The sequence below is a fragment of the Cherax quadricarinatus genome, chromosome 91, assembly GCF_038502225.1.
Source record: "Cherax quadricarinatus isolate ZL_2023a chromosome 91, ASM3850222v1, whole genome shotgun sequence".
In the NCBI taxonomy this organism is placed as follows: Eukaryota; Metazoa; Arthropoda; class Malacostraca; order Decapoda; family Parastacidae; genus Cherax; species Cherax quadricarinatus.
In genome coordinates, this window is record NC_091382.1 from 4,848,340 (window position 1) to 4,875,641 (window position 27,302).

Here is a 27,302-nt window from a genome sequence, read left to right on the forward strand (position 1 = left end):
AAGCTTACATGCTCCTTTAAGTTTTATTAATAAAAAGTAAAATCAAGCAGTGTGAACTTGTGTACAAAGTGTTTAACGTTTTCAAATTATTGTAATAGGAAAATGTGTAAAAATCTATAAAAATATAGGAATGACACAAAAATATAATCCTGTTTTTATTGGTTGTAACATAAGGTACAATACTTTCACATCCTGTGAGCCTATTCAAGACTTGGAAGGGTATGAAATTCCAAGAAGCAATTCCTGATCTGGTTTAAACCCTGCCGGTGAGGTAGTGTTGGGTTATACCTCTGATTACCATCAATAATGATGGTTACACTGTTAATGCACAACAAGAAGGATTTGTCAGAGCCATACTTGCAAAGTACCTTACCACATTTAGGTATATGAACAGCTTGGAGAAGACACAAGAGACAGATTCAGGCTCCTTAAATATTTTGCACTGACATGCAGTTCAACTCTGAAATTTCTGAGGGTCATAAACTCCTTATTCAGAAGCTGACAGTCACGCCAATACAATAGCCAGGCATTGACACAAGAAAGATAAGGTCATATCCAGAGGTGCATAAACCACCCTTTGGATATGAGTGGAGTTTTGTACAAATGAATCAACGTATCACTCTTATCTATACCTCCCAAACCATACCACAGGTGGGGTTTGAACTCTCGATCAGTCGTAAAACTCCAGACCGAAGCGTCGATTTGGAGTTTTGAGACTAACTGGGGGTTCTATCCCCATCCATGGTATGGTTTCTTTGCGATCGAGTCATTACAATTTCGTGAGTAAGCTATGCCTCCCATACGTGCATTATACTTTATTATGATCGAAGTACAATCAACGGCCACCTTTTGTTTGGTCTCCTTGATGTAATTCTGTATCTTTGTCACAGGGTTGATGCCCACATCGTTTGTCAAATATAATCATGGGGAGCGCTAAACCTGTAGGGATGGAGGATGGACAGTATTCAGGGAACTGGAGCACAGACCCAATTCCCAAGATCAAGAGCCCGTCACCAGCGTCAACCTCCCTTGAGTACATGCAATTTAATACTCTGAAGCTAGCCAAGGACTCGAACCCATGCTGCTTTGGCCTGCCTCATGGTGGGCAAAAACTCATGACGCCTTCATCCACTGGACCATACAACACAACATTCCACAGTGGATTAAGGGGTCACGAGTTTTTGCCCACCATGAGGCATGCCAAAGCAGCATGGGTTCAAGTCCTTGGCTAGTCAGTGTTGTTATTGATAAATACCACTCGTTCGTGGGCACAATAATACCCTGATTATTATTATAATCAAAAAGAAGCGCTAAGCCACAAGGGAATAATACCCTGAAGATAATTCATCAGACTGGTGAAGAAGTTATCTGCATGTATTGCTGTGGTATTTTATGGTCCAGTCTTTGCTAGGCAAATAATGAACTTTGAACTCATGGACATATTTCTCCTACTCTGTTAGGGCAACACTGAAAATCAAAGACTGTTTTGCCCTGATACATGTCGTGTATGAACCCATCACCGCTGGGATGGCAAAATATTTTGAAACCTCATTTACCAGGCTTTGTCCTGATATATGGCCTAGTTTCCAGCTCTTGTACCCTTATATATCTGACCATTTCCTCAACTGTTTTGGTGTACCTTCAACTTCTAGGCAAACTTTTCTTGGATCATTGAACATTGCCCTAACTTCATAAAATCTTGTCAATTTGTTGCCTTTTCCTCGTCATTCTTACAAATTGTTCTCTTCAGCTGCCAGAACCTTTTAGATGACATAACACTTGCACTTTTAACACGGGTAAAAGTGTGCCAGTAATCACAAAGAAAGCAATTATAATTATAATCATTGGGAAAAAGAAGGCAGTATTGGTGTAGTTAATTATTATTATAATCAAAAAGAAGTGCTAAACTGGTGTAGTTAAGGCTGTCGATTTCTAGAAACATTGGGAAGCACTAAACCTGTAGGGGTCATACAGCACCCAGGAAGATGAAAGGCATTTAGACTAGATTCAAGAATTGGACATAGGTCTTATACCTTAGATCAAGAGTCACCAGTAGCAAGTAACCTCCCTAGATGGGGTGGTAGATCGACAATGTCTGGCTGATTGGCTTTAAACTTTGGTGTTTGAGTCTTTCACTAAAGTCAAGACTCAAATTAATGTTTGACTATTGGTACCAATCTGCCAAGTGTGTTAAATAATTGGGGACACTAGTTTCTATTGGTTAACTTTACGAGTATTATAATCAAGAGAAAAGCACTAAACCCAAAGGATTATACAGCACATGTGGGAGGGATATAGAAGGTAATCAGGCTTAATTCAGGGAATGGAGCACAATCCAATTCCCTAGATCAAGAGCCCTTCACCAGCATCAAGGAACCTTCCTTGAGGGGCTATTTCTTTTTTTTTTTTTTTTTTCAACAAGTCGGCCGTCTCCCACCGAGGCAGGGTGACCCAAAAAAGAAAGAAAATCCCCAAAAAGAAAATACTTTCATCATCATTCAACACTTTCACCACACTCGCACATTATCACTGTTTTTGCAGAGGTGCTCAGAATACAACAGTCTAGAAGCATAAACATATAAAGATACACAACATATCCCTCCAAACTGCCAATATCCCAAACCCCTCCTTTAAAGTGCAGGCATTGTACTTCCCATTTCCAGGACTCAAGTCCGACTATATGAAAATAACCGGTTTCCCTGAATCCCTTCACTAAATATTACCCTGCTCACACTCCAACAGATCGTCAGGTCCCAAGTACCATTCGTCTCCATTCACTCCTATCTAACACGCTCACGCACGCTTGCTGGAAGTCCAAGCCCCTTACCCACAAAACCTCCTTTACCCCCTCTCTCCAACCCTTTCGAGGACGACCCCTACCCCGCCTTCCTTCCCCTATAGATTTATATGCTTTCCATGTCATTCTACTGTGATCCATTCTCTCTAAATGACCAAACCACCTCAACAACCCCTCTTCTGCCCTCTGACTAATACTTTTATTAACTCCACACCTTCTCCTAATTTCCACACTCCGAATTTTCTGCATAATATTTACACCACACATTGCCCTTAAACAGGACATCTCCGCTGCCTCCAACCGTCTCCTCGCTGCTGCATTTACCACCCAAGCTTCACACCCATATAAGAGTGTTGGTACTACTATACTTTCATACATTCCCTTCTTTGCCTCCATAGATAACGTTTTTTGACTCCACATATACCTCAACGCACCACTCACCTTTTTTCCCTCATCAATTCTATGATTAACCTCATCCTTCATAAATCCATCCGCCGACACGTCAACTCCCAAGTATCTGAAAACATTCACTTCTTCCATACTCCTCCTCCCCAATTTGATATCCAATTTTTCTTTATCTAAATCATTTGACACCCTCATCACCTTACTCTTTTCTATGTTCACTTTCAACTTTCTACCTTTACACACATTCCCAAACTCATCCACTAACCTTTGCAATTTTTCTTTAGAATCTCCCATAAGCACAGTATCATCAGCAAAAAGTAACTGTGTCAATTCCCATTTTGAATTTGATTCCCCATAATTTAATCCCACCCCTCTCCCAAACACCCTAGCATTTACTTCCTTTACAACCCCATCTATAAATATATTAAACAACCATGGTGACATTACACATCCCTGTCTAAGACCTACTTTTACCGGGAAGTAGTCTCCCTCTCTTCTACACACCCTAACCTGAGCCTCACTATCCTCATAAAAACTCTTTACAGCATTTAATAACTTACCACCTATTCCATATACTTGCAACATCTGCCACATTGCTCCTCTATCCACTCTATCATATGCCTTTTCTTCTTGTCTTCAATTAAATTTGTTAAAAACTAGTGGGCCAACTGTGCATAATTAATTGGGACCTTCCTTGGATTATTAATCAAGGTAGAGAGGACTGGGCATGTGGGATACCTTTGATATACATACCTAAATCACATCAGAGGTAGAGGGGGCTGGGCTTATAGCATACCTCTTGGATCATTAAAGGCACATGGAGCTGGACTTATGGCATACCTCTTGGATCATTAAAGGTACATGGAGCTGGACTTGCAGTATGTAAATAGTAAACAATATGTGGACTATGACCTTTTATTAAAATGTTTTATCCAAGAGGGACATCAATCCATACAGAGAATAACACAACTATATATAAATATACATAGTGGCTTGAGGAGAGAGGTCCTTGAGGCGAGATAGCAGGCATGTGAGGTTGCTCGAGTGGCTGGCAGAGTTGTCACGAAGAATAAGATTTATTAAGACTCTGATATTGTGAACAATCCACTATTTCACAAAACCCTGAACAGAATCTTTCCAATCCACAGCATCTGAAACATAAATATTTTTGTACAACAAACTAATTATAGTTACAAAGTGAGGATAATAATAATAAAAAAACTCAGTAGGAACTTTCATCATATTCTGTCTGTCCCGAAAGATTAAACATCATGATCTCAAATTACATGTGGACATATTTTATACCTTTCCAAAGAATAGCCAATATATATTCTTTATATATGTCACAAAGCCATTTTTAAATGGCAGAGTTCAGATGCTCACAATGTTACCCCTTTTTTTTCAATACAGCAGCTGTCACCAACTGAAGCAGGGTGATGCAAGGAAACTTCTGTTATTCAACATAAACTCTTAATGACTAATTATGGCCAATTCCAATACAAAACAGTATATAAGCAAAATACCTTACCTATAAAAACCAAAGGGAAAAGTTTTCCTAGAGACTATCCATAAGCTTTGATGAATTGTGATGACACCAAAGATGTTGAGATGGGTCTCATCTTCCACCACTAAGGATTCCAGTGTATACTGAAAACATGTGATGTGTTCAGAAGTTTATAACATCACAACATTACACAACACAAGTTCATTAAATCAGAAGCATAAAATCAGCAGTTTAAACTAAGTCCCGCCAAATTTGTCATCATTGTATATTTGTTAAACCTTCAGCTTAATTACCAATATTGGGCCCCTTGCTCAAACAAAATGGAATTGTCATTGTTGACAGCAAAGAAATATATAAATTACTTAATTGTCAAAATGACTCTTCATTAATACAATATTCAAATCAGCAAAGATACACACTTTGCAAATTACATGCTTGCTCAAAATTACAATGCTAACTTATTTAAGATGTTTGTGGAAGAACTGGCACAAAACCACTCTTCTCAAGGACGAAATGAGACAAGAGGCAAGCACAAATAGAAAGACAGGATCAAGCCTCCACTACATCTTGTGCTGAATCACCCACATGGGTTTAGTGCTTAACATGAATCATTATTTGTGAAGCAAGTTTGGTGAAGCTAGTTTTCAAGTCACTCCTATGAGCAGTCACCCCCCCCCCCCCATCACCATTTCGTTCCCCACCATAACTAAATATTGCTTCCACAAGCAACCACAATTTTAGAAAAGCTTTCATTCAGAAGAAAAAAAATTAAGAATAGACAACATACTTCCAATTAAGACTTCTGACCACAGAAACAGACATAGTGGCTTGAGGAGAGAGGTCCTCGAGGTGAGATAGCAGGCATGCGAGGTTGCTCGAGTGGCTGGCAGAGATGTCACGAAGAAAAAGATTTATTAAGACTCTGATGTTGTGAACAATCCACTATTTCACAAAACCCTGAACAGAATCTTTCCAATCCACAGCATCTGAAACAAATATTTTTGTACAACAAACTAATTATAGTTACAAAGTGAGGATAATAATAATAATAAAAACTCAGTAGGAACTTTCATCATATTCTGTCTGTCCCGAAAGATTAAACATCATGATCTCAAATTACATGTGGACATATTTTATACCTTTCCAAAGAGCAGCCAATATATATTCTTTGTATGTCACAAAGCCATTTTTAAATGGCAGAGTTTAGATGCTCACAATGTTACCCCTTTTTTTTAATACAGCAGCTGTCACCAACTGAAGCAGGGTGATGCAAGGAAACTTCTGTTATTCTACATAAACTCTTAATGACTAATTATGGCCAATTCCAATACAAAACAGTATACAGTGGACCCCCGCTTAACGATCACCTCCAAATGCGTCCAATTATGTAAGTGTATTTATGTAAGTGCATTTGTACGTGTATGTTTGGGGGTCTGAAATGGACTAATCTACTTCACAATATTCCTTATGGGAAAAAATTCGGTCAGTACTGGCACCTGAACATACTACTGGAATGAAAAAAGTTCGTTAACCGGGGGTCCACTGTATAAGCAAAATACCTTACCTATAAAAACCAAAGGGAAAAGTTTTCCTAGAGACTATCCATAAGCTCTGATGAATTGTGATGACACCAAAGATGTTGAGATGGGTCTCATCTGCCACCACTAAGGATTCCAGTGTATACTGAAAACATGTGATGTGTTCAGAAGTTTATAACATCACAACATTACACAAGTTTATTAAATCAGAAGCATAAAATCAGCAGTTTAAACTAAGTCCCGCCAAATTTGTCATCATTACAAACACAAGCTTAGAAACCTTAAGATTTAGATAAATTTTAATATGAATAATGGTGCAAAAAGTCAGCATTTTTATTGACTTACAACGATGCTGCAACCAGAGATGCAGAGAATTCTCTGCTAAACATCAAGCCACAGCACTGAAGACTTCACTGGGCAACAGCACTGAAGACTTCACTGGGCAAACTGAAAAATATTCAATATTGTATTAATTCAAACATTCACATCATCCAACCAGCACAAATTTAATCTGATCAGAAGCACAAAATCAGCAGTTTAAACTAAGTCCCGCCAAATTTGTCGTCATTGTATATTTGTTAAACCTTCAGCTTAATTACCAATATTAGGCCCCTTGCTCAAACAAAATGGAATTGTCATTGTTGACAGCAAAGAAATATGTGAATTACTTAATTGTCAAAATGACTCATTAATACAATATCCAAATCAGCAAAGATACACACTTTGCAAATTACATGCTTGCTCAAAATTACAATGCTAACTTGTTTAAGATGTTTGTGGAAGAACTGGCACAAAACCACTCTTCTCAAGGACGAAATGAGACAAGAGGCAAGCACAAATAGAAAGACAGGATCAAGCTTCCACTACATCTTGTGCTGAATCACCCACATGGGTTTAGTGCTTAACATGAATCATTATTTGTGAAGCAAGTTTGGCGAAGCTAGTTTTCAAGTCACTCCTATGAGCAGTCACCCCCCCCCCCCCTCATCACTATTTCGTTCCCCACCATAACTAAATATTGCTTCCACAAGCAACCACAATTTTAGAAAATCTTTCATTCAGAAGAAAAAAAATTAAGAATAGACAACATACTTCCAATTAAGACTTCTGACCACAGAAACAGACATTCAAGCTTAATTAACTTTCAACTACTCAATCAGCATCTTAACACGAGAATAAACAAACCAAATTTAATTCATGAAGACTTTCACCAGAGAACTTTCATCAGTATTTCAGCCAGAAGATGGATAATCATGATTAAGAAATGTCATATACTAATTTATCAGGACAAGAAGCTGCTCGAGTTACTGTAACCATGATGTTAATTAAAGCAGCTCTCTGCACCAATAAGCAGACAGTTGTGACCCTTATAACAAACAACTAAATATGGATTCTGCAAATAATTATCCAGAGCAACAATATATGCAAATGACTTACTTTCAATTAAGACTTTGACCAGATTAAACTTTCAAGCTGAGTTGTACTTTTCAAACTGCTCAATCTGAAATATATATATATTTTTTTTTAGTACAAGAAAATATATAAACAAAAAATTTGATTTATAACAAAGACTTCATTAGAAAACTTTCGTCAGTATTTCAGCCCCGAAAGATTATTAATCATGATCAAGAAATGAAGCTGCCCTTCTTTTGAGTTATTGTATATATGATGGATATTATAGTAGCTGTCTCCTCCTTATCCCCAATATAACTAAGTATTGGTTCCACAAACAACCACACTGCTCAGTTTTATCAAATTTGTTCCCTTTCAAGTAATAAGCTTATACAATTTACTTCGAATTACGACTGATGAGGAAAACATTTAAGTACGGTTCAACCTTAAACTGCTCGGTTTACAATAAATTTTTGTACAAGAGAAGAAAGACTTAATTAAGAGTACTTTCATTAGAGCACTGCACCCTGAAACATGGATAATGATTACAGATATATGTATGAAGTCTTTATATCATGTGGGTGTTCGACACGTGGATTAGGTAAAGAAATACTCACGTAGGCTGGTATTACGTATAATTACAGATAAGGTGGATAACGCCCTTACAGCCGTGACCTATCTCCTTGCTCACACTCGTAACACTGACTGACCGGCCGCCCACGTACCCATATGTGAGAGGGTCTTTGAATACTGTCAGGTCAGCTCAATATGAATAGACAGTGACTCAGGCAGAGACGGTTGGTCGTGAGTCAACTGGCACAGTGGTTACTGGTAACTGGTTACTACTACTGAGATTAACCTTAAACTGTCCAAACAGATCTATGGTCACGTGCGCAGTGTTCCAAAAGTAGATCTACGTTTTTTACAAAAAAAAAAAAAAAAAAAAAAAAAAAAAAAAAAAAAAAAAAAAAAAAAAAAAAAAGCAGTTTTTTTTACGTTTTCAAATGTAAAAAACAAAGATGATCTACGTTTTTTTAAAAACTTTCAAATGTTGAAAAAAAACGTAGACCTACGTTTGGACAGTTTAAGGGATAATGATGAAGCTGCCCTCACTTTTAAGTTATTGTATCCATGATGGAAATTAAAGGCACTTTCAGTTATTTACACTTGCCATTGTCCAGAATCTTAACTAAGTGGGTATCATTCACCAGGCATCTGGCAAATTTTAAGCATAATGATTTACTTCAATGTAACTCCCATGTAGAGTTACTGTAATTTTCATCAAAGCAGTCTTTTTTTAATTTAGTTAACATATTTAACACCTGCATTCTGAAATCTCAATACTTTACAAGAAAAAAAAAGCTATCAAATACAAAGCTACCAATAGAAACCCTATGTCATTCTACAACAGTTATAGCCCTCAAAGCTGAATGAACATAGTGAATGAAAAGAAATGTTCTGCTAAAATACCCTCTCTTGAGGAGGCCTGGCTTGGGACTGGTATATAGGACCAAGACTGGTACATAGGACAATGACCTCCAAAACCTTTAACCTCAAAGTTGACAACTAGGTCATGATGGCCTTTCTAATCCACAGAATCTGAAAGATTAATAGTCAAATATACAAGAAAAGAAACTACATTCACATACTGTAAAGCAAAAATGCTTCAGCAGAAATTTACGTCATATTGTGTCAGCCCCGAAAGAATGATCATAAACGTGGTAACTATCTCAATACAGTACATAGGTAAACAAAAAATTAAATTAACATTTTGCACCTTACCTAAGAATCATTAAGATGGAGGCTTCGTATTTTTCAAGACAATTATAATGTGAAGGGCTCAACCAGCAAAGATGAAAATCATTGTCTGAAAAAAAAAAATTATAATGTAACTAATTTACATAACTAATGTGCAATTATTTACAAAAACCACCATTAATACCAGCGTGTTACATCTTTGTCAGGATCATTCCACTTTCTGACCACCCTGAGGTTAAACTTTCTGCCATGAATGAGGTGAACATTTACTATGGTTTAACTTCTTAAATTTCAACCCACTTACACTGTGAAATATCTTTCCATACACAAACTTCTGAATACAACTTGTATGGCATCTCCCTACACTTTTTGTCCAAAAATCACAGCCCAATCTTCAATATTTATTAAGGTATTTAACAAATGGATTTAGAAAAGGCATATGATAGAGTGGATAGAGGAGCAATGTGGCAGATGTTGCAAGTATATGGAATAGGTGGTAAGTTACTAAATGCTGTAAAGAGCTTTTATGAGGATAGTGAGGCTCAGGTTAGGGTGTGTAGAAGAGAGGGAGAATACCTCCCGGTAAAAGTAGGTCTTAGACAGGGATGTGTAATGTCACCATGGTTGTTTAATATATTTATAGATGGGGTTGTAAAAGAAGTAAATGCTAGGGTGTTCGGGAGAGGGGTGGGATTAAATTATGGGGAATCAAATTCAAAATGGGAATTGACACAGTTACTTTTTGCTGATGATACTGTGCTTATGGGAGATTCTAAAGAAAAATTGCAAAGGTTAGTAGATGAGTTTGAGAATGTGTGTAAAGGTAGAAAGTTGAAAGTGAACATAGAAAAGAGTAAGGTGATGAGGGTATCAAATGATTTAGATAAAGAAAAATTGGATATCAAATTGGGGAGGAGGAGTATGGAAGAAGTGAATGTTTTCAGATACTTGGGAGTTGACGTGTCGGCGGATGGATTTATGAAGGATGAGGTTAATCATAGAATTGATGAGGGAAAAAAGGTGAGTGGTGCGTTGAGGTATATGTGGAGTCAAAAAACGTTATCTATGGAGGCAAAGAAGGGAATGTATGAAGGTATAGTAGTACCAACACTCTTATATGGATGTGAAGCTTGGGTGGTAAATGCAGCAGCGAGGAGACGGTTGGAGGCAGTGGAGATGTCCTGTCTAAGGGCAATGTGTGGTGTAAATATTATGCAGAAAATTCGGAGTGTGGAAATTAGGAGAACGTGTGGAGTTAATAAAAGCATTAGTCAGAGGGCAGAAGAGGGGTTGTTGAGGTGGTTTGGTCATTTAGAGAGAATGAATCAAAGTAGAATGACATGGAAAGCATATAAATCTATAGAGGAAGGAAGGAGGGGTAGGGGTCGTCCTCGAAAGGGTTGGAAAGAGGGGGTAAAGGAGGTTTTGTGGGCGAGGGGCTTGGACTTCCAGCAAGCATGCATGAGCGTGTTAGATAGGAGTGAATGGAGACGAATGATACTTGGGACCTGACTATCTGTTGGAGTGTGAGCAGGGTAATATTTAGTGAAGGGATTCAGGGAAACCGGTTATGTTCATATAGTCGGACTTGAGTCCTGGAAATGGGAAGTACAATGCCTGCACTTTAAAGGAGGGGTTTGGGATATTGGCAGTTTGGAGGGGTATGTTGTGTATCTTTATACGTATATGCTTCTAAACTGTTGTATTCTGAGCACCTCTGCAAAAGCAGTGATAATGTGTGAGTGTGGTGAAAGTGTTGAATGATGATGAAAGTATTTTCTTTTTGGGGATTTTCTTTCTTTTTTGGGTCACCCTGCCTCGGTGGGAGACGGCCGACTTGTTGAGAAAAAAAAAAAAAAAATTAACAAATGTCTAATATACACACATTTTTTTTTAAGTTACCACTCCAGCTTTGTCCAACAAATGCAGAAATGATTGACAAAGTGGCCCTCAAATAATTAGAAAATTTTTACTTGGCCAAACTAGAGGAATTTGCATATCCCAACATTCTTATTTTTTGTTTATTATTTCTTTCCAATTCTGGCAGTACCTGCACATCAAAAATCCCAAATACATTTTCCTTTGCTATAATAAAATGGTCTTCTCAAATTTAATAATTAATACAGAAGGAATTAGTAGCCCCTTGCTTTTCATGACACGCATGGAGCATGTAAGCAGGATTTTTCTCCACTTTCTCGTGAGACAAAACAAAACAGTATAAAAACCAAAACTGTTCAGAAAATAGAAAAAAATAAACTCATATTGGTTTGGATACTCACAAATGCATTAATATAAACTAAGTATAAGGAGTAGTAGCAAGATGCACCTGTTATCTTGCATTTATTAGAAAAGACAATAGCAATCTACCATTGTGTAAAATAATTATAGGTTTCTGTTTCACACGCGTTTAGCATGACAGTAGTACCTAATCTACAACCTAAAATGAGGGGCCTGGACATGTGCAAGCATGTTAGATATGACTGGAGGGAAGTGGTTTTTATGACTTAACATGCTGTTGGAGTGGGAGCCAATTTAACATTTATTAAGGGATTATAATTTAAGACATGTGCAACATTTGGATACCTTTATTGTAGACATTTCGCCATCCAGTGGCTTTATCAATATTGATGGCAAAACATCTACAATAAAATATCTAAATGTTGCACGTGTCTTAACTTACACACTGTCGGTATTTTATACCTTTCTTGCACATATTAAGGGATTCATGGAAAACAGCTAGCAAGACTAGTTCTGGAGATGGAAAACAAAGTATTTGCACTCTCAATTGAAGTTGGAGGGGTCTGAGCAGTTATGTCAGCATTCCTTTTGCAAGACTTTTTTTTTTTTTTTTGGGGGGGGGGGGGGCTACCTCGGTGGGAGACGGCCACTGTATTAAAAAATTAATAAATACGTACTAAAGAACAGTCACTAAATGAAAATGCAGGCAAAGTTGAATTTTTTATATTGTTATTATAACGTTAAATTTTAACATGCAAATGTATCTAAATCAATAAATAACTAAGCAATTCCTGTCATCCAATAACAATCATAATCAATATTCAAGAGTGTCTGGAAACTAAGCAGCCTGATGAAAGCAAACACCAGGGTTTAAGCTCAGTCTTCATTTGTTATACCTCCATCAATATATTTACAGCAATGATAAGACACAAAGCTGTGGTAAGCAAAGGAGGCAAAGTCATGGTAAACTTTTCTTGTCACACCACAAAATATATCAACGGTACAAGGTGATTACTTAACCTTTAGCCTAAGGAATAAATAATAAAAAGGCACAGTACAGTGACTGGAACAAAATACAAATAACCCGCAAATAGGAGAATGAATTTTATGAAGGCGTTTCTGTCAGACTGGGACCTTTCCTTTTTTGCCTTGAGTTTTTGTTCTATCCACGTGGGCCACTAGCTCTCCTGATATACTTCTTTTTTTTTCTATTGTGCATAGACTACCTACACTACTACTGCTTCACTAACACCTTCCTCTCTAACTCGTGTCACTACTATTGCTATCTTCTTATTGCCACCTCTGCCACTGCTGCACTACTTATACTATTACTGCTACTCTACCCTACTTTACCCTTTTCCTGCCTTTCAAACAGCCTACCTTATCAATTCCTTTGGGTATTTTGCACATCATTTCTACCCCTGGTTCTTCTATCCTCCAGGGTAATTATATTAAATTCCTTCAGCTTTTTTTTTTTTTGGCAGCCCATACCCCTTAGTTCAGGAACTAGTCTCACTGCAGTTTCTTACCATGCTTCCTCACGTGTGGTTTCCATACTGCTGCTGTGTACTCCTAGACATGGCTGATGTATATTGTATAAAGCAACTTAAGTCTGGGACATAATGTACATTTCAATACTCTAAAATACGATCCAAACGAGTTGTTTAGTTTTCATAAAGAACACCCATAGGCTTACAGGAGCATTCCAATCCACAATCTGAAATATAAATAAAAAATTTGTAAACGAGGTAAGAAAAATTACTAAAATATATAACAAAGACACTTTCAGTAAGATCTTTCTTCATTTTATATCAGCCCCGAAAGATTGATCATCATGAACATGTTGTTGCAGTAAATAAATAAATTTGTATCTTACCTAGGCATGTCCAGTACCATTTACTCATCACAAAGAATTCATCATGAGTCATCAACTAGCCAAGATGAAATTATCCGGGGGACAACCTGAAAAACAATTACATTTTGCTTTAAACATTTCAAATAATAATACTATCATTGGCTTAAATCCTTTGTACAAAGAAAACATTTAAGCATGGATAAGACTTGACTATTTCAATGAAGATATAATTATGAATGTGCTTCACCTTTAGGTGATGTTACAGTAGTTTTGGAGAGTTTGAAAGGGTTATCATACAGCAAAGGTTGTCAACACTGACTTAACCCTTAAATGGTCCAAACGTATATATACGTTTTTTCAACATCTGAAAGTATGTAAAAAAATGTAGATCTTTTTTGTTTTCCATTTGAAAACATGTAAAGAACACTTTTATCTACATTTTTTTTTTGTTACATATGAAAATGTTAAAAAAAGTAGATCTCCTTTTGTAGCAATACGAATTTGAACGTCGATTTGTTTGGACTGTTTAAGGGTTAAAGCATCATGGAGGGGAACACAGGCGGTGAGAGTATAGACATGCAGGCATCCCAAAATAACTTGTATTTTTTTGCCCCGGGTTGCCATTTTTCTAACTCTTCTTTGAACCCTTTAATATATCCACATTAAGTTCAGGTGTGGGGACCACAGTTTCTGCATACGGCAAATTTTACTTGTTATAAATATAATTTTAAACATATCCTTATCCAAATGTGTGAAGGCTATTCTATAGTTTGCCAATGCAGGACAAATTTCTTAATCACATTTATATTATCTTCCGGTGACGAAGTTTATGTGGTGTGTATGTCCTAGGAGGCTGAAAAAATACATTTTCTCAAAATTTAAAAAAAAAAAAAAAAAAAAAAATCCCAACCTTCAATTTACAAAGATAACAGCACTCAAAGTTTGTTTGATGCAAAGATGCATTTAAAAAAAAAAATAAAAATAAAACCATTATTCAATAAAGCAAAACTGGATTACCTACCTGGCACCATTTTTAAGACTGCTGCATATCCAGCTCAATGTAAGTTCAGAATTTCGTGCTGAATGAGAGTTCAGGCTTTTCTGCCAAATGATTGATTAGTAGCTCACATAGCAATCCCAATTCAGCGACCTCCTGTGGGAATGTCTAATTCCCTGTCAAAGTCTCCTCTATTCCAGTGATAATTCTTGCATTTTCTGGTTAAAGGTTGAAATTATGTACAAATAATAAGTTTTTATGAACTGTACTGATGGCATCGTTAATTATCAGTGTTTATTCCTCTTGACCTTTTTGACCCTAGTCGCTAGGTTGTTGACACGTGTATATTACAAATCTGTCTTGTCGCTAATCCAGCAAATATAATAATTCCAAGTGTGCTTTGAGACTATACCAATGGTTCTTAAGAAATGATCATCTCACCTGCCTTAAAAGATGAGCATAAAGAATATCCTGAAAATAAAAGAAAAAATGCCAGTGCCATCACTGACAAGGTATCTCATGTTTCAATGGATATCTTAATCCACTATACTTTGTGTCCTAAACATAAAACTGTCACATTCCTTGGTATTTTTCCTTGTTCCCTACATTCTGTGAAAAGATCCAACTGTGACTTGTATTTTGTGCTCATCACTTGTTAATTTTACCAAATACCTTCATACTACAAAAGTAAGTTATCACTATACTACAATACTGTATATTGTCATGTAATATTTAACTATAAATATTGTGTAGGGATTTAGCATATGAAGTAATGTACAGAAGTTAGTAGCACTAGTAGCAAATATAACTACACATAACCAGGGCTTGACATTTCCTCATCACAAATTTTCTGGCAACCGAGTTATTTCTCTTTTTCAACTACAATCTTACTTTTCATGAATTTCCAATATGCTTGATTTTTTTCTTCTGAGGTTTTAGAAGCCCAAAGGATATCAGATATTACATGATGCTGGAAGTCACTGGAGATGGTGCAACTTCCCTGGTCATGAAGAGCCCTACGAACATCCATATACTGGAGACGTACAATGGTGTGCAGCTTGCCAATCATGTCAGGTACATTCTGATGTTTCATCCTTATTAGTTTCATGACGAGCTTCATGGCTTCACAGCATTTAATCCACTTTTTGGGAAGACAGGTTTTCCTCTGCCTTGATTCGATCATTCTCTGCATAGCAGGAACAAGTTTATTCTGAAAGTATGGAACAAGTACAGGCAAGGCTTGCTCGTATTTGAGTTCAAGGTCGAGGCTTTTCCTGTAGAAATCAAATTCATCATCACACTTGATCAGTGCATCATCACTGAAAAGTAGCTCATCCTCAACACACTTTAGTTCACTTGAACTCAGATCAATTTTCTCGTTAAGGTGTCTTCTCAAATTTTTTTCAATATGTCGTGTGTTTAAAATACGATCAGCTTCAGGAAAGCAAGACACTGCTGCTGACACCATGGTCTTCTCAGCAGAGCCCAAAACCAAATTACCAAGATTAAGTTGTTTGGACTTGAGATGGGAGAAAAAATCAAAGTATGTTTCATATGATCTATTCCAATGCAAATATACTGGACCAAGAAACACCGGATGCTCTCCTGATGACTTTCGAATCACCGCTCTGTTGTTGAATACTCCTAGGGTTAAAAAACATGAACCAAGGTCATAAGTTTTGTCCATGCCAAATACTGAAGTTTCATCACAATCACAACAGAACCTTTTTATGTCTTCTATTTGATCCTCAGTGTACAGAATCACACTGAGTGGATTCCCACTACCAGATGTTACATACTGGACAAAAGGATTTTTATTTAACATGTTTAGCACAGGATGAGCATAGGCCATGTGATTCTTTTTATTAATTCCCTCTGTATTGGATGCCTTTAGTAGTTTGTACTTTACACTGTGGATCTGTTTAGTGTCACGGGGAGCATTAGTGGAATCCTCCTCTAGGAAGTCATTGTAAATTTGTTGTGGTGTCTTTGAGTGAACTTTGTCAGCTATAGCACTCAGAATCTTAGGATCTGTTCGAACATATTCTCGAAAATTATTCTTGGTATTACCATGATATGACACACAAGTTGGAAACTTGCCTAAATACTCCCATACAGCAGTATCTGTGCCTTCTAACCAGGTAACACGTTTCTGGAAACTATGGTCACGTTTAAGCTTGCTATAAAATCTGATTAATGTTACAATATGAGAAGGCTGGGGATTCACTGGCACCCACTTTTTTTGCTTCAGTCGGCAATATTTCTCATTTCGCATAGTAACACACAATAGATTTTCATTCACTAATTCATAATAGGTCTTTGTAGTGCTGGCACTCTTTGCTTCCCACACACCACAGTCATCAGGAAACTCACTCCTTCTGCCTACCACTCTACGCTTCACATTATCCTTGTTGTCCACCAGAAAGTAGCAGTTCTCCTTTAAGCCTTTTGGGACAGATCGCAGGACTATTTCATTTGAAGAGGCAGAAAGTAGTCTATATAGTTCACCGCTTGACAAAAATGTTCCATTTAGAGTGTTAACAGGTGCTGGCTGAAAGGTAGTTGCCTCAGAGGTCCCCACGGATGTACCAAGGCTTGTCGATTCAGATAATTCTGGGCCAGCGTGACTCACACCTGGAATATTGCCTAAGCATAAGGAACACATTTTCCTCACTATGCGGTGACCCCATTTTAGTAGTAATTCTCTATATATGGTACAAATCTGTTCCTAAGTAATCCCCAAAGCTCAAGACCAGTTGATAATTTAACCATTTCTCAAATATCACTAGACTGGTTTATTCCGACCTTTACAAGAAAAACACATTTGAATGTAGGAAATCCACCGAGTATATCTTGAATGAAAACGGATTGTTTGTTTTCAACCAAAAGTCTTTTAATACGGCAAAAGAAAATGAGCCTACAAGAATGTTCAGTTATGCTAAGTTGGGATTAGGGGTGGAGGAAGGAAAGCAATAATAGTAGGGAGTGATGTATTCAAACTGACATATGCACTTCAGTATAAACAAAAACAGATTTGTTGGGTGGGGGTGGGTGGAGAGAGAAAAAAAAAGGAAGATTATGAATAATTTCTTTTTTGACCAAAAAGCATATAGTATTTTATGTAGACTACACGGCTATTTTTTCGTATTTCTGGTAAAAATAAATTAATGTGGATTTTTTCTGGTTTTGTATGTGTAGGAATCATGATGATTTTTTTTTGTTCTTAAGATTTTTTTCGTCTTGCAGGGTTCTACAAACGAAGAGTTGACTCGGGCCTTAATTCTTTGCAATTACCAAGTCATTAATGGTATTACTGTATCCATAATGTATACTGCATACTGCACATTATATCTACATTTATAAATAAATTCAGTTTTTTCTATAATGAACACATTATGCAAAGTAAAAGCATTTTACAAAGTGGGCTGTGAAAACTTTATCAAATGAAAAAAACCTTACTGTAAGAAACCATTGCCCGAGCCTTGAATTTTACCTCTTTTGGCACTGTAAATAAAAACTCTAAAATTACATATGTTCATTATGTACTAAAAGTCTGATTTCTACTTGATAAATTGTAAATTAAACTCAAACCACATATACCTGGGGAGTACTGAGGGTCAGCAACTACATGTGTTACTGTAGTCATTGTATCACTACAACATGCATCTGTAACTGTAAATATGACAAGTAAATCTTGTAAACTTTTACTTACTGTTTCTTAAGCTCTTAATTCAGAAGGTGGTCTGAAACTGAGCCATGGGGAAGATAATTCTCAGAACTACCTACAGATAACAGAATAAGTACCATATTTCGTGGCTTATAAGACTCGTTTTAGCTTCAATGGCTCTGCATCAGATGTAACTGGGAGAGCTACAACCCACCCCATACCCAAAACTTATAGCTCCCGTCACTGACCTTCAGTTTATAGGACGAAGGGTGGTTTTTGGAGACATTTTACAAAAAAAAAAAAAAAAAAAAATAATTGAGTCTAATAAGCTGCGAAATACGCTAAGTTTATTTAGGTACAGGTATACAAATATAATTATAATGTAACTACCTAGGATATCCCAAAAATGCCAATGTGACAATTCCAATGGACCTTGAAAGACTACAATACTGCTGATAAATTAGACATGTGCAACACTTGGGTATCGTTATTAAAGATATCAAAGTATTGCACATTTGTCTAATTTATCAACTTGTCAGTTATCTGAACTATTTTATCAACATATAACTACCATATAACTGAACCAAGTTCTGCAACTGGTAAACTTGTGCTAATATTTAAAATACATATGTATATATATATATATATACATAACCTACAATATCCTTATAGTACCTCAAAATATATGCTCTGGTTAAACCATTCAGCGCTGTATAGCCCTTGTGGCTTAGCGCTTCTTTTTGATTATAATAATGTTAAACCATTTTGCCAGAAATTTTAACAGACTTAAATTTTCAACACTTGTTTCTTTAAGCTTTAAAAAAATCCGCATTCCATATTCATGGGGATGCACTAAACCCAAAGGGGGTCATATAGCCCCTGAAGACAGAGGTAGTCAAGTTTAATCCAAGGAAGGGGAAGATAGCTCCAGTTACCAGGATGAAGAACCTTACTAACTTCATCACCATAGTTTTACATTACATTTATGGGAAAGTACTAAACCTGTAGGGGTTCTTGCTGGGCCTGAAGAATGAGAATCTGGTATTTAAACAATTTTTAGTTCCAGTTCCCTGGATCAAGAACCTTCACCAGCATTAAGGAACCCACATGGGCCAATATCAGCCATATTAGGGGGATTGCGCTAAACCTGTAGGGTTCATACTGCGCCTGGGGAATGGAAAGCAATGAAGTTCGATCCAAGGAAGAGGAGAACATGTAAACCCTTGGATCAAGAGCTTCTCATCAGCATCAAGGAACCCACATGGACCAATATCATCAACCATATTTATGGAATAGCGCTAAACCTCATACTGCGCCGGGGGAATGGGAAGCAATCAGGTTTGATCCAAGGAAGGGAAGAACATGTAAACCCTCGGATCAAGAGCCTCACCGGCATCATCATCGCAGCAACACGTGGACCCCCACACAACCAATTTTCCTCCACAAAAACACAAACCACAGCAACAAAGCTCACCACAAACATATATAAACTTACAATTCAAGTACACGGTCTCAGTTTTAGCGTCATGGATGGGATATACAGCCTCAAGAAGCCACACAGGTTGAGCAGCACCGTCCATCACCTTCGTCTCCATGTTGTAGAGGTTGTTAAGGGACGCTCATACTCACATATCCAGAAAAAAAAGGTCAGGAAAAAAAGTCACGGAAAAAAGTCACCAAAAAAGAGTCATAGATAAAAGTCACCAAAAATGAGTCATAGATAAAAGTCACAGCCTAATCTAACCTAAATAAAATGTGACTATTTTCCAGTGACCTTTTTTCCTAGCCAAAATTGTGATTTATTTTCTGTGACTTTTTTTCCACGCCTTCCTCACCACATCTTAAATTTAAATCTTATACAAATATAAATTTATTTATTTTTCTGCAGTATATTAAATTTAAATTTAATATTTGACGTTAAATTTAAGTTTAAATCCAAACACAAATTTCAAAATAAATTTAAAAATTTTAATTTAAATTTAAAATGGATGACATTTAATATGGAAGGTGTAAGCCCCTGGTTATTATAGTGAAAGATTATTAATAATCTTAATTTTTAAAGGATCTCAATGGAAATAAGTCACTTTGATTTTTTTGGGTTATCCTAGTGGATAATGTACATGTACCTGTGCCTAAAAAAATTTAAATGTGGGGTTCCCCAAGGTAGTATCCTCGATCCCTTACTATTTTTATGTGATCACATGTAGATAAGAGTTCTCTGTTAGTCTCAGGTAAATACCTACAAGATATATCTAATTTAGCAGCAGAATAAACAGCAGCAGAATAAACAGCAGCAGCAGAATGAGAAACATTATTAGCATTAATATCAGTAACATAATCATTATTATCAGACCTCCACACCTACTGTCACTAGAACTAGAGTCCTGCAGCAGATAGTAGATAAACTATCACTATACAAGATATACCTGATGTACTATTACAAAAATAATATATTTATTTCTACAGGTACTTGTATAGATTATACAGACCATAGCTGACATATTATATTGAAAACCTCTTGTTATGCAGAGTATTTCGGGCTAATTAGGTCAATTTTGTCCCCAGGATGCGACCCACCCCAGTCTACTAACATCCAGGTACCTACTTACTGTTAGGTGAACAGGGACAGCAGGTGTCTTAAGGAAATACGTCCTAATGTTTCTACCAGTACCGGGGATCGAACCACGGACCTCTGTGAGCTGAGTGCGTTACCAACCCAGCAACGGTACAACGTATATAGAAGTATGTCACTAATGTCAGCTATGGTCTGAATCTATGTAATTGTATTTCTGTGTACCTGTACCTGAATAAACTTAATTATTAAATATTAAATATTATTAATGATTTAAACCGCCACCTGAGTCAACAGCAACAGGTTTTCGTGAGACTTAGCAGGAGCAGATGCATGGCGCCCCGACCAACCTTACAAGCTTCCCAAAGAAAAATTGACCATCAGCGGGAAATATATGATGGGAACAATCATTCTAAGTCATGAATGCTTGTCCCCATCATATACTCAATATTCAACAATAATACTGAAGGCAGACGTAGAGCGACACGTCTCCACTGTACATTTTACTCTCCATGTTGATGCTGTAATGGCACACAGATACAACCTACTCAAAAAAATACACAAATAAAAATATAATTTTATCTCTTTGCAGATGTTACAATGTGCGATTTACACTTTATATAATGTTAAATATATATAATTCTTTCAAATCTTCAGTAAACTAGCTGGAACCTATATTTTTAATAATAAATATTTATTAAAAAAATATTTTTAATAATAAATATTGATTATATTTATACTAAGATTAAGAATATATAAATACAGTGTTCTTGTCCTCCATTAACTTCCTTCAAAGTCTTATGATTTATCTTCAAAATACCTTTTTTCGACCAGCTTAAAAATTTCCGCCATATTGAACAGATTTACTTGGGTCATTCTCGAATTTAGTTTCCATGTTTGTCAGGAAACAGGACAAGTGTTTCCTGACGCGGGTCTTAGCTATATGATGACCCACAGATGGAGCTTTTGGTCATCTGACCGAGGCCTTCCACTGGCTTACCTCTCCACCCTTTTAAAAATTTCGAAATGGTTCAGCAATATTTCCCATTAAACATCTAGAGAATGCTTCTTCCGAATGGCTTCAAACTTTAATGGCTGATTTATCTTATGGAATGGGCGTAACCTTTCGGGTTAATTCTTCAAGCTGGCACTGGACAAGCACCTAAAGTCAGTTCCTGATCAGCCGGGCTGTGGCTCGTACGTTGGTTTGCGTGCAGCCAGCAGCAACAGCCTGGTTGATCAGGCGCTGATCCACCAGGAGGCCTGGTCACAGACCGGGCCGCGGGGGCGTTGACCCCCGAAACTCTCTCCAGGTAAACTCCAGGTAATTTCTTTGGGAAAGGATCAAAAGTGGTAAGCCAGTGGAAGGTCTCGGTCAGATGACCAAAAGCTCCAGTTGTGGGTCATCATATAACTAAGACCCGCATCAGGAAACACTTGTCCTGTTTCCTGACAAACATAATAACAGTTATCATACACAGTAACGTGTAAATTACCTCGGATAACCCAAACAAGCCAGACAATGTGACTTTCTTCCATTGGTGTCTTTAGGCTGCCATAATAAATGAAATCAGGAAGCCTGGTGGAATCTTTGCCCAATATAGACCTCTGGGTAAGGATCTTGATCCAATGGAGCCAAACAGTATGGTATATTTCCGTTCGGAAATATACCATACTCTCAAATCAAAGTCAAAATAATTTTTTTTTTGTGTAGTATACAAACTGTAGTTTACATGTATTAACATATTGCTAACCACAAAGAAAGATGTGGAAAATTTTGTTGATTTTCCTGTAATTTGTGTGTAAGAACTACTGGAGATATAATAATATTTATAAGACATAGTTTAAGTGTGTAGTGTTGATGTGACTTTTAAAAGATGTTAGGCCACAGAGGAACAATATCCCCTATAATTTACTCTTTTTTTATGGTAATCAGTTAAAACGTAATTATTATAATGTTAAAAAAAAATTAATATTCGAATAATGACAATGTATTGCACACCTGGAAGTATTATTGAATTAAATGAGAAGATATATGGAGGAGGAATCCTGGTAATGGCGTCGTCTGTACGTTGGTATTATGTGCTGTAATTTATCGGACATAATCGACACTGCTCGACATAGTATCAGCATAAATTTGGTACTCTGAAATAGGGTAATATGGAGGGCATCTGGAATAATACAACTGTATAATGCAAATGTCAGATTAATGCTGATAATAGGGAATGAAGCGCGGTGCCAACGGAATGAAATATTGACCATGGGATGAATAATGTAATTCTCACACTAAAGGTAATATAACTATTTATTGGCGTTTGTTGTCTTAATTTTTATGTACATTCACTTATGATAATTGTATTAATTTTACGTAATATGACAATGGTGTGTATAATCAGTTTAAAACAGTGGATCAACATATTAAGAGTGTCGTAACAAGATGTAATATAACCAGTGAACTGGTTTGAAATATTTCATTAAATAATTTCAAGAACTATACGGAGATAAGTCACTAAATTTTTGGGGTTATCCTTGGTTCTCTACATATATGTTGCTATGCACAATATGCAGAACAACCATAGTGAAAAAATTAGCGAAATTCCAAGCACTTTCGTGAATTCTCACATTATCATAGTTCCTTGATAATGTGAGAAGTCACGAAAGCGCTTGGAATTTCGCTATTTTTACTCAGGTTGTTTTGTATATTGTGATATCACCTGTTTAATGTGATCTTATTCCATATGTTGCTATGTGTGATAATCTATGTAACCATTTGTGTATACCTGAATGAACTATTTACATGTTTATATCTGTACTCACCTAGTTGTGGTTGCAGGGGTCGAGCCACAGCTCCTGGCCCCCTCTTCACTGGCTGCTACTGTGTGACCCACTGTGGTTAAAGTCCCACCTATCTCCCAGGTACAACTATAACAGTAAGTGTAATCTGTTTTAGTTGTACCAGAGTTCTGCTAAGTTGTGTGTGTGTGTAATGTTAATTCAGGATTGTACCTGTGTAATTCACCCACATAATTTATCACGAAAGCCTTTCGGGTTTATGCTAAATTAACTAGTTAATTTGTCTGACTGTTTTGGGTTGTCCTGGTGGGTAATTTATACATATGATAATTTGTATAACTGTATTTATGTGTATCTGTATCTAAATGAACTTACAACTGTTGTCCCGTTCACCTAGCAGTAAGTAGGTACCTGGGTGTTAGTCGACTGGTGTGGGTGGCATCCTGGGGGACAATATTGAGGACCTCGAATGGAAATTAGGCGCAGTCCCTCGATGATGCACTGACTTTCTTGGGTTATCCTGGGTGGCTAACCCTCCAGGGTTAAAAATCCGAACGAAATCTTATCACAAATCATACCACGGGTGGGGATAGAACCCGCGATCAGAGAGTCTCAAAACTCCAGACTCTCTGATCGCGGGTTCTATCCCCACCCGTGGTATAGTTTGTTTGCAATCGTGTCGAGTGGTGGCCCGGTGGCCTGGTGGCTAAAGCTCCCGCTTCACACACGGAGGGCCCGGGTTCGATTCCCGGCGGGTGGAAACATTTCGACACGTTTCCTTACACCTGCTATCCTGTTCACCTAGCAGCAAATAGGTACCTGGGTGTTAGTCGACTGGTGTGGGTCGCATCCTGGGGGACAAGATTAAGGACCCCAATGGAAATAAGTTAGACAGTCCTCGATGACGCACTGACTTTCTTGGGTTATCCTGGGTGGCTAACCCTCCGGGGTTAAAAATCCGAACGAAATCTTATCTTATCTGTCATTACGATCTCGCGAGAAACCGTATCACTGTTCAAAGTTTGTTTTAGTTACTGTCTCGGTATTTTCTATAGTTCCGTTTTCAATGTTTTTGGATAAACTGTTTTATTCGGCTGTTCTGATATTGAAGATTTTGTTGGGAGTTAGCCACTCAAAATAACCCAGTAAAATTGATGCGTTGTTGGGAACTGTCTGACTTATTTCGGTTGGAAACATTAGGACGTGTTCCTTAGGACACCTGCTGTCCATGTTCTGGCGGTAAGTAGGTATCCGAGTGTTAAGGAAGCTTAATAATGATAATAATAATAATAATAATAATAATAATAATAATAATAATAATAATATCTTTATTTCTACAAATACATGTATAAGGTATATAGACCATAGCTGACATCAGTGACATACTACTATATAGAAAGACCGTTGTTATGCTGAGCATTTCCCGCAAATTAGGTCAGTTTTGTCCCAGGATGCGACCCACACCAGTCCACTAACACCCAGGATGCGACCCACACCAGTCCACTAACACCCAGGATGCGACCCACACCAGTCCACTAACACCCAGGATGCGACCCATACCAGTCCACTAACACCCAGGATGCGACCCACACCAGTCCACTAACACCCAGGATGCGACCCACACCAGTCCACTAACACCCAGGATGCGACCCACACCAGTCCACTAACACCCAGGATGTGACCCACACCAGTCCACTAACACCCAGGATGCGACCCACACCAGTCCACTAACACCCAGGATGCGACCCACACCAGTCCACTAACACCCAGGATGCGACCCACACCAGTCCACTAACACCCAGGATGTGACCCACACCAGTCCACTAACACCCAGGATGCCACCCACACCAGTCCACTAACACCCAGGATGCGACCCACACCAGTCCACTAACACCCAGGATGCGACCCACACCAGTCCATTAACACCCAGGATGCGACCCACACCAGTCCACTAACACCCAGGATGCGACCCATACCAGTCCACTAACACCCAGGATGCGACCCACACCAGTCCACTAACACCCAGGATGCGACCCACACCAGTCCATTAACACCCAGGATGTGACCCACACCAATCCATTAACACCCAGGTACCCATTATATTGATGGGTGAACATAGACAACCGATGTAAGGAAACACGTCCGATGTTTCCACCCCTTCGCCAGGAATCGAACCCGGACCCCAATGGAAATAAGTCAGTCTGACTTTTTTGGGTTATCCTAGGTTCTCTACACATATACTGCTATGTATGATAATTCTATGTAACTGTATTTGTGTATACCTGAATAAACTTACCGTGTGAAGCGAGAGCTGTTGCCACCAGGCAAAAAAAACTGTGTTCCTTGAAAAAAGTGTAGACTCTTGATCAAGAGATCAGTATTTGACCTTGATGGATTAACCTAATGATAATGTTTATTTCTACAAGAACACGTACTACCTGGAGATGTTTACCTGGAGAGAGTTCCGGGGGTCAACGCCCCCGCTGCCCGGTCTGTGACCAGGCCTCCTTAGGTCAGTGTCCCAGGATGCGACCCACACCAGTCCACTAACACCCAGGTACCCATTTTACTGATGGGGAACATAGACAACAGGTGGAAAGAAACACGTCCAATGTTTCTACTCTGGCTGGGAATCGAACCCAGGCCCTCACCGTGTGAAGCGAGAGCGTTAACCACCAGGCTACGTAAAGATTTATTATTATTATTATTATTATTATTATTATTATTATTATTATTATTATTATTATTATTATTATTATTATTATTATTATTATTATTATTATTATTATGGGAAGTGCTAAACCCGTAGGATTATACAACACCTGTGTGTGGGCTGAGGGGATGGAAGGTATTCAGGCTTAATTTAGGGAACTGGAGCACAGATCCAATTCCCTAGATCAAGAGCCCCTCACCAGCGTCAAGGAACCTCCCTTGAGGGGACTAGAGACCATAACTGACATCAGTGACATACTACTATATAGAAATCTGCTTGTTATGCAAAGCATATCGGGCAAATTAGGTAAATTTTGTCACCAGGATGCGACTGACACCCAGGTACCTATTTTACTGCTAGGTGAACAGGGACAGCAGGTGTTTTATTAAGAAACACGTCCTAATGTTTCCACCCTTACCGGGGATCGAACCCCTATTTTCGGGGTGAAAGTCCCGTGTTCAGGCAATAATACGAGTTGTTTTAATACAGTTCAGCAGGAACAACATCAAGGACCGTAGAAACAATATAAGTAATAGTAGTAGCAGCAACAGCAGAAGGCGTACTAAGGGTAGCAGTAACGGTAGTAATAGAAACAACAGCGGTGACACTAGCAGGAGCAGCAGCAAGCAGACGAGCAGTAGCAGTGATTATAACAGAAGGAAGATCAACACCAGCAGGAAGATCAGTAACAGCAGCAGGAGCTACCTGCTACCAGCAGGTAGCAAAATCAACAGCAGCATGAAAAACTAGAGGAGCAGCGGCAGGAGCAACAGCAACTGCAACAAAAGCACCATCAGTACTATCAGCAGCAGTAGCTCCACCAGTAGTAGCACCACCAGTAGTAGCACCACCAGCAGTAGCACCACCAGCAGTAGCAGGAGGGGTGGGCGGTGTCACCAGAAAAGTATATATAGTGGCGGGGGGGTCAGCAGTGGACTGTACTCCTCACACTAGAAAAAGACTGTTTACTGTCGCTTTTAGATGTGAGTCAGACAGTGAGCAACTCCCCTCCCTTCTCCCTGGCCTCCCTCCCCTCTACTCCCTCCCTCTTCCGTCCTCTCTCTCTCTCTTCC

General features: G+C 38.0%; 1 protein-coding gene and 1 long non-coding RNA gene across 6 annotated transcripts in view; one reads left to right on the forward strand and one right to left on the reverse strand.

Annotated features, from left to right (window-relative positions):
* Nucleotides 1-9: 9 nt before the first annotated feature.
* Nucleotides 10-27,072, reverse strand: LOC128704874 (uncharacterized). 5 transcript variants are annotated; one of them, XR_011394582.1, is made up of 11 exons: nucleotides 19,647-19,782; nucleotides 14,509-14,702; nucleotides 13,509-13,594; nucleotides 13,162-13,349; nucleotides 9,419-9,503; nucleotides 7,682-7,745; nucleotides 6,590-6,691; nucleotides 6,271-6,389; nucleotides 5,494-5,692; nucleotides 4,731-4,849; nucleotides 10-4,353 (listed from the first exon to the last, which is right to left on the reverse strand). XR_011394582.1 is itself a non-coding variant. In XM_053800066.2 (2 exons), exons 1-2 carry the CDS (start codon nucleotides 19,744-19,746, stop codon nucleotides 15,347-15,349), a joined length of 1,872 nt encoding a protein of 623 aa, XP_053656041.2. In that variant the 5' UTR covers nucleotides 19,747-20,056; the 3' UTR covers nucleotides 15,034-15,346. The 5 variants fall into 5 exon arrangements, 1 of the variants encoding a protein (XP_053656041.2); XR_011394584.1 differs by lacking the exons at nucleotides 14,509-14,702; nucleotides 19,647-19,782 and adding an exon at nucleotides 27,030-27,072; XR_011394581.1 differs by lacking the exon at nucleotides 14,509-14,702 and having other exon boundaries at nucleotides 19,647-19,786.
* LOC128704876 (uncharacterized) overlaps nucleotides 22,352-27,302 on the forward strand; it is a 222,797-nt gene continuing 217,846 nt past the window's right edge. Inside the window, exon 1 of the long non-coding RNA XR_008409603.2 lies at nucleotides 22,352-23,653. This is a non-coding gene — a long non-coding RNA (uncharacterized lncRNA). The remainder of the gene's footprint in view (nucleotides 23,654-27,302) is intronic.

Bases quoted from the DNA above. Each gene is read 5' to 3' on its own strand.
- LOC128704874 (XM_053800066.2), bottom strand. From the start codon at position 19,746: ATGGAGACGAAGGTGATGGACGGTGCTGCTCAACCTGTGTGGCTTCTT. The intron at 17,119-19,646 runs GTAAGTTTATAT...GCAATATTCCAG, and splicing joins TGAGACCGTGTACTTGAATT to GTGTGAGTCACGCTGGCCCA.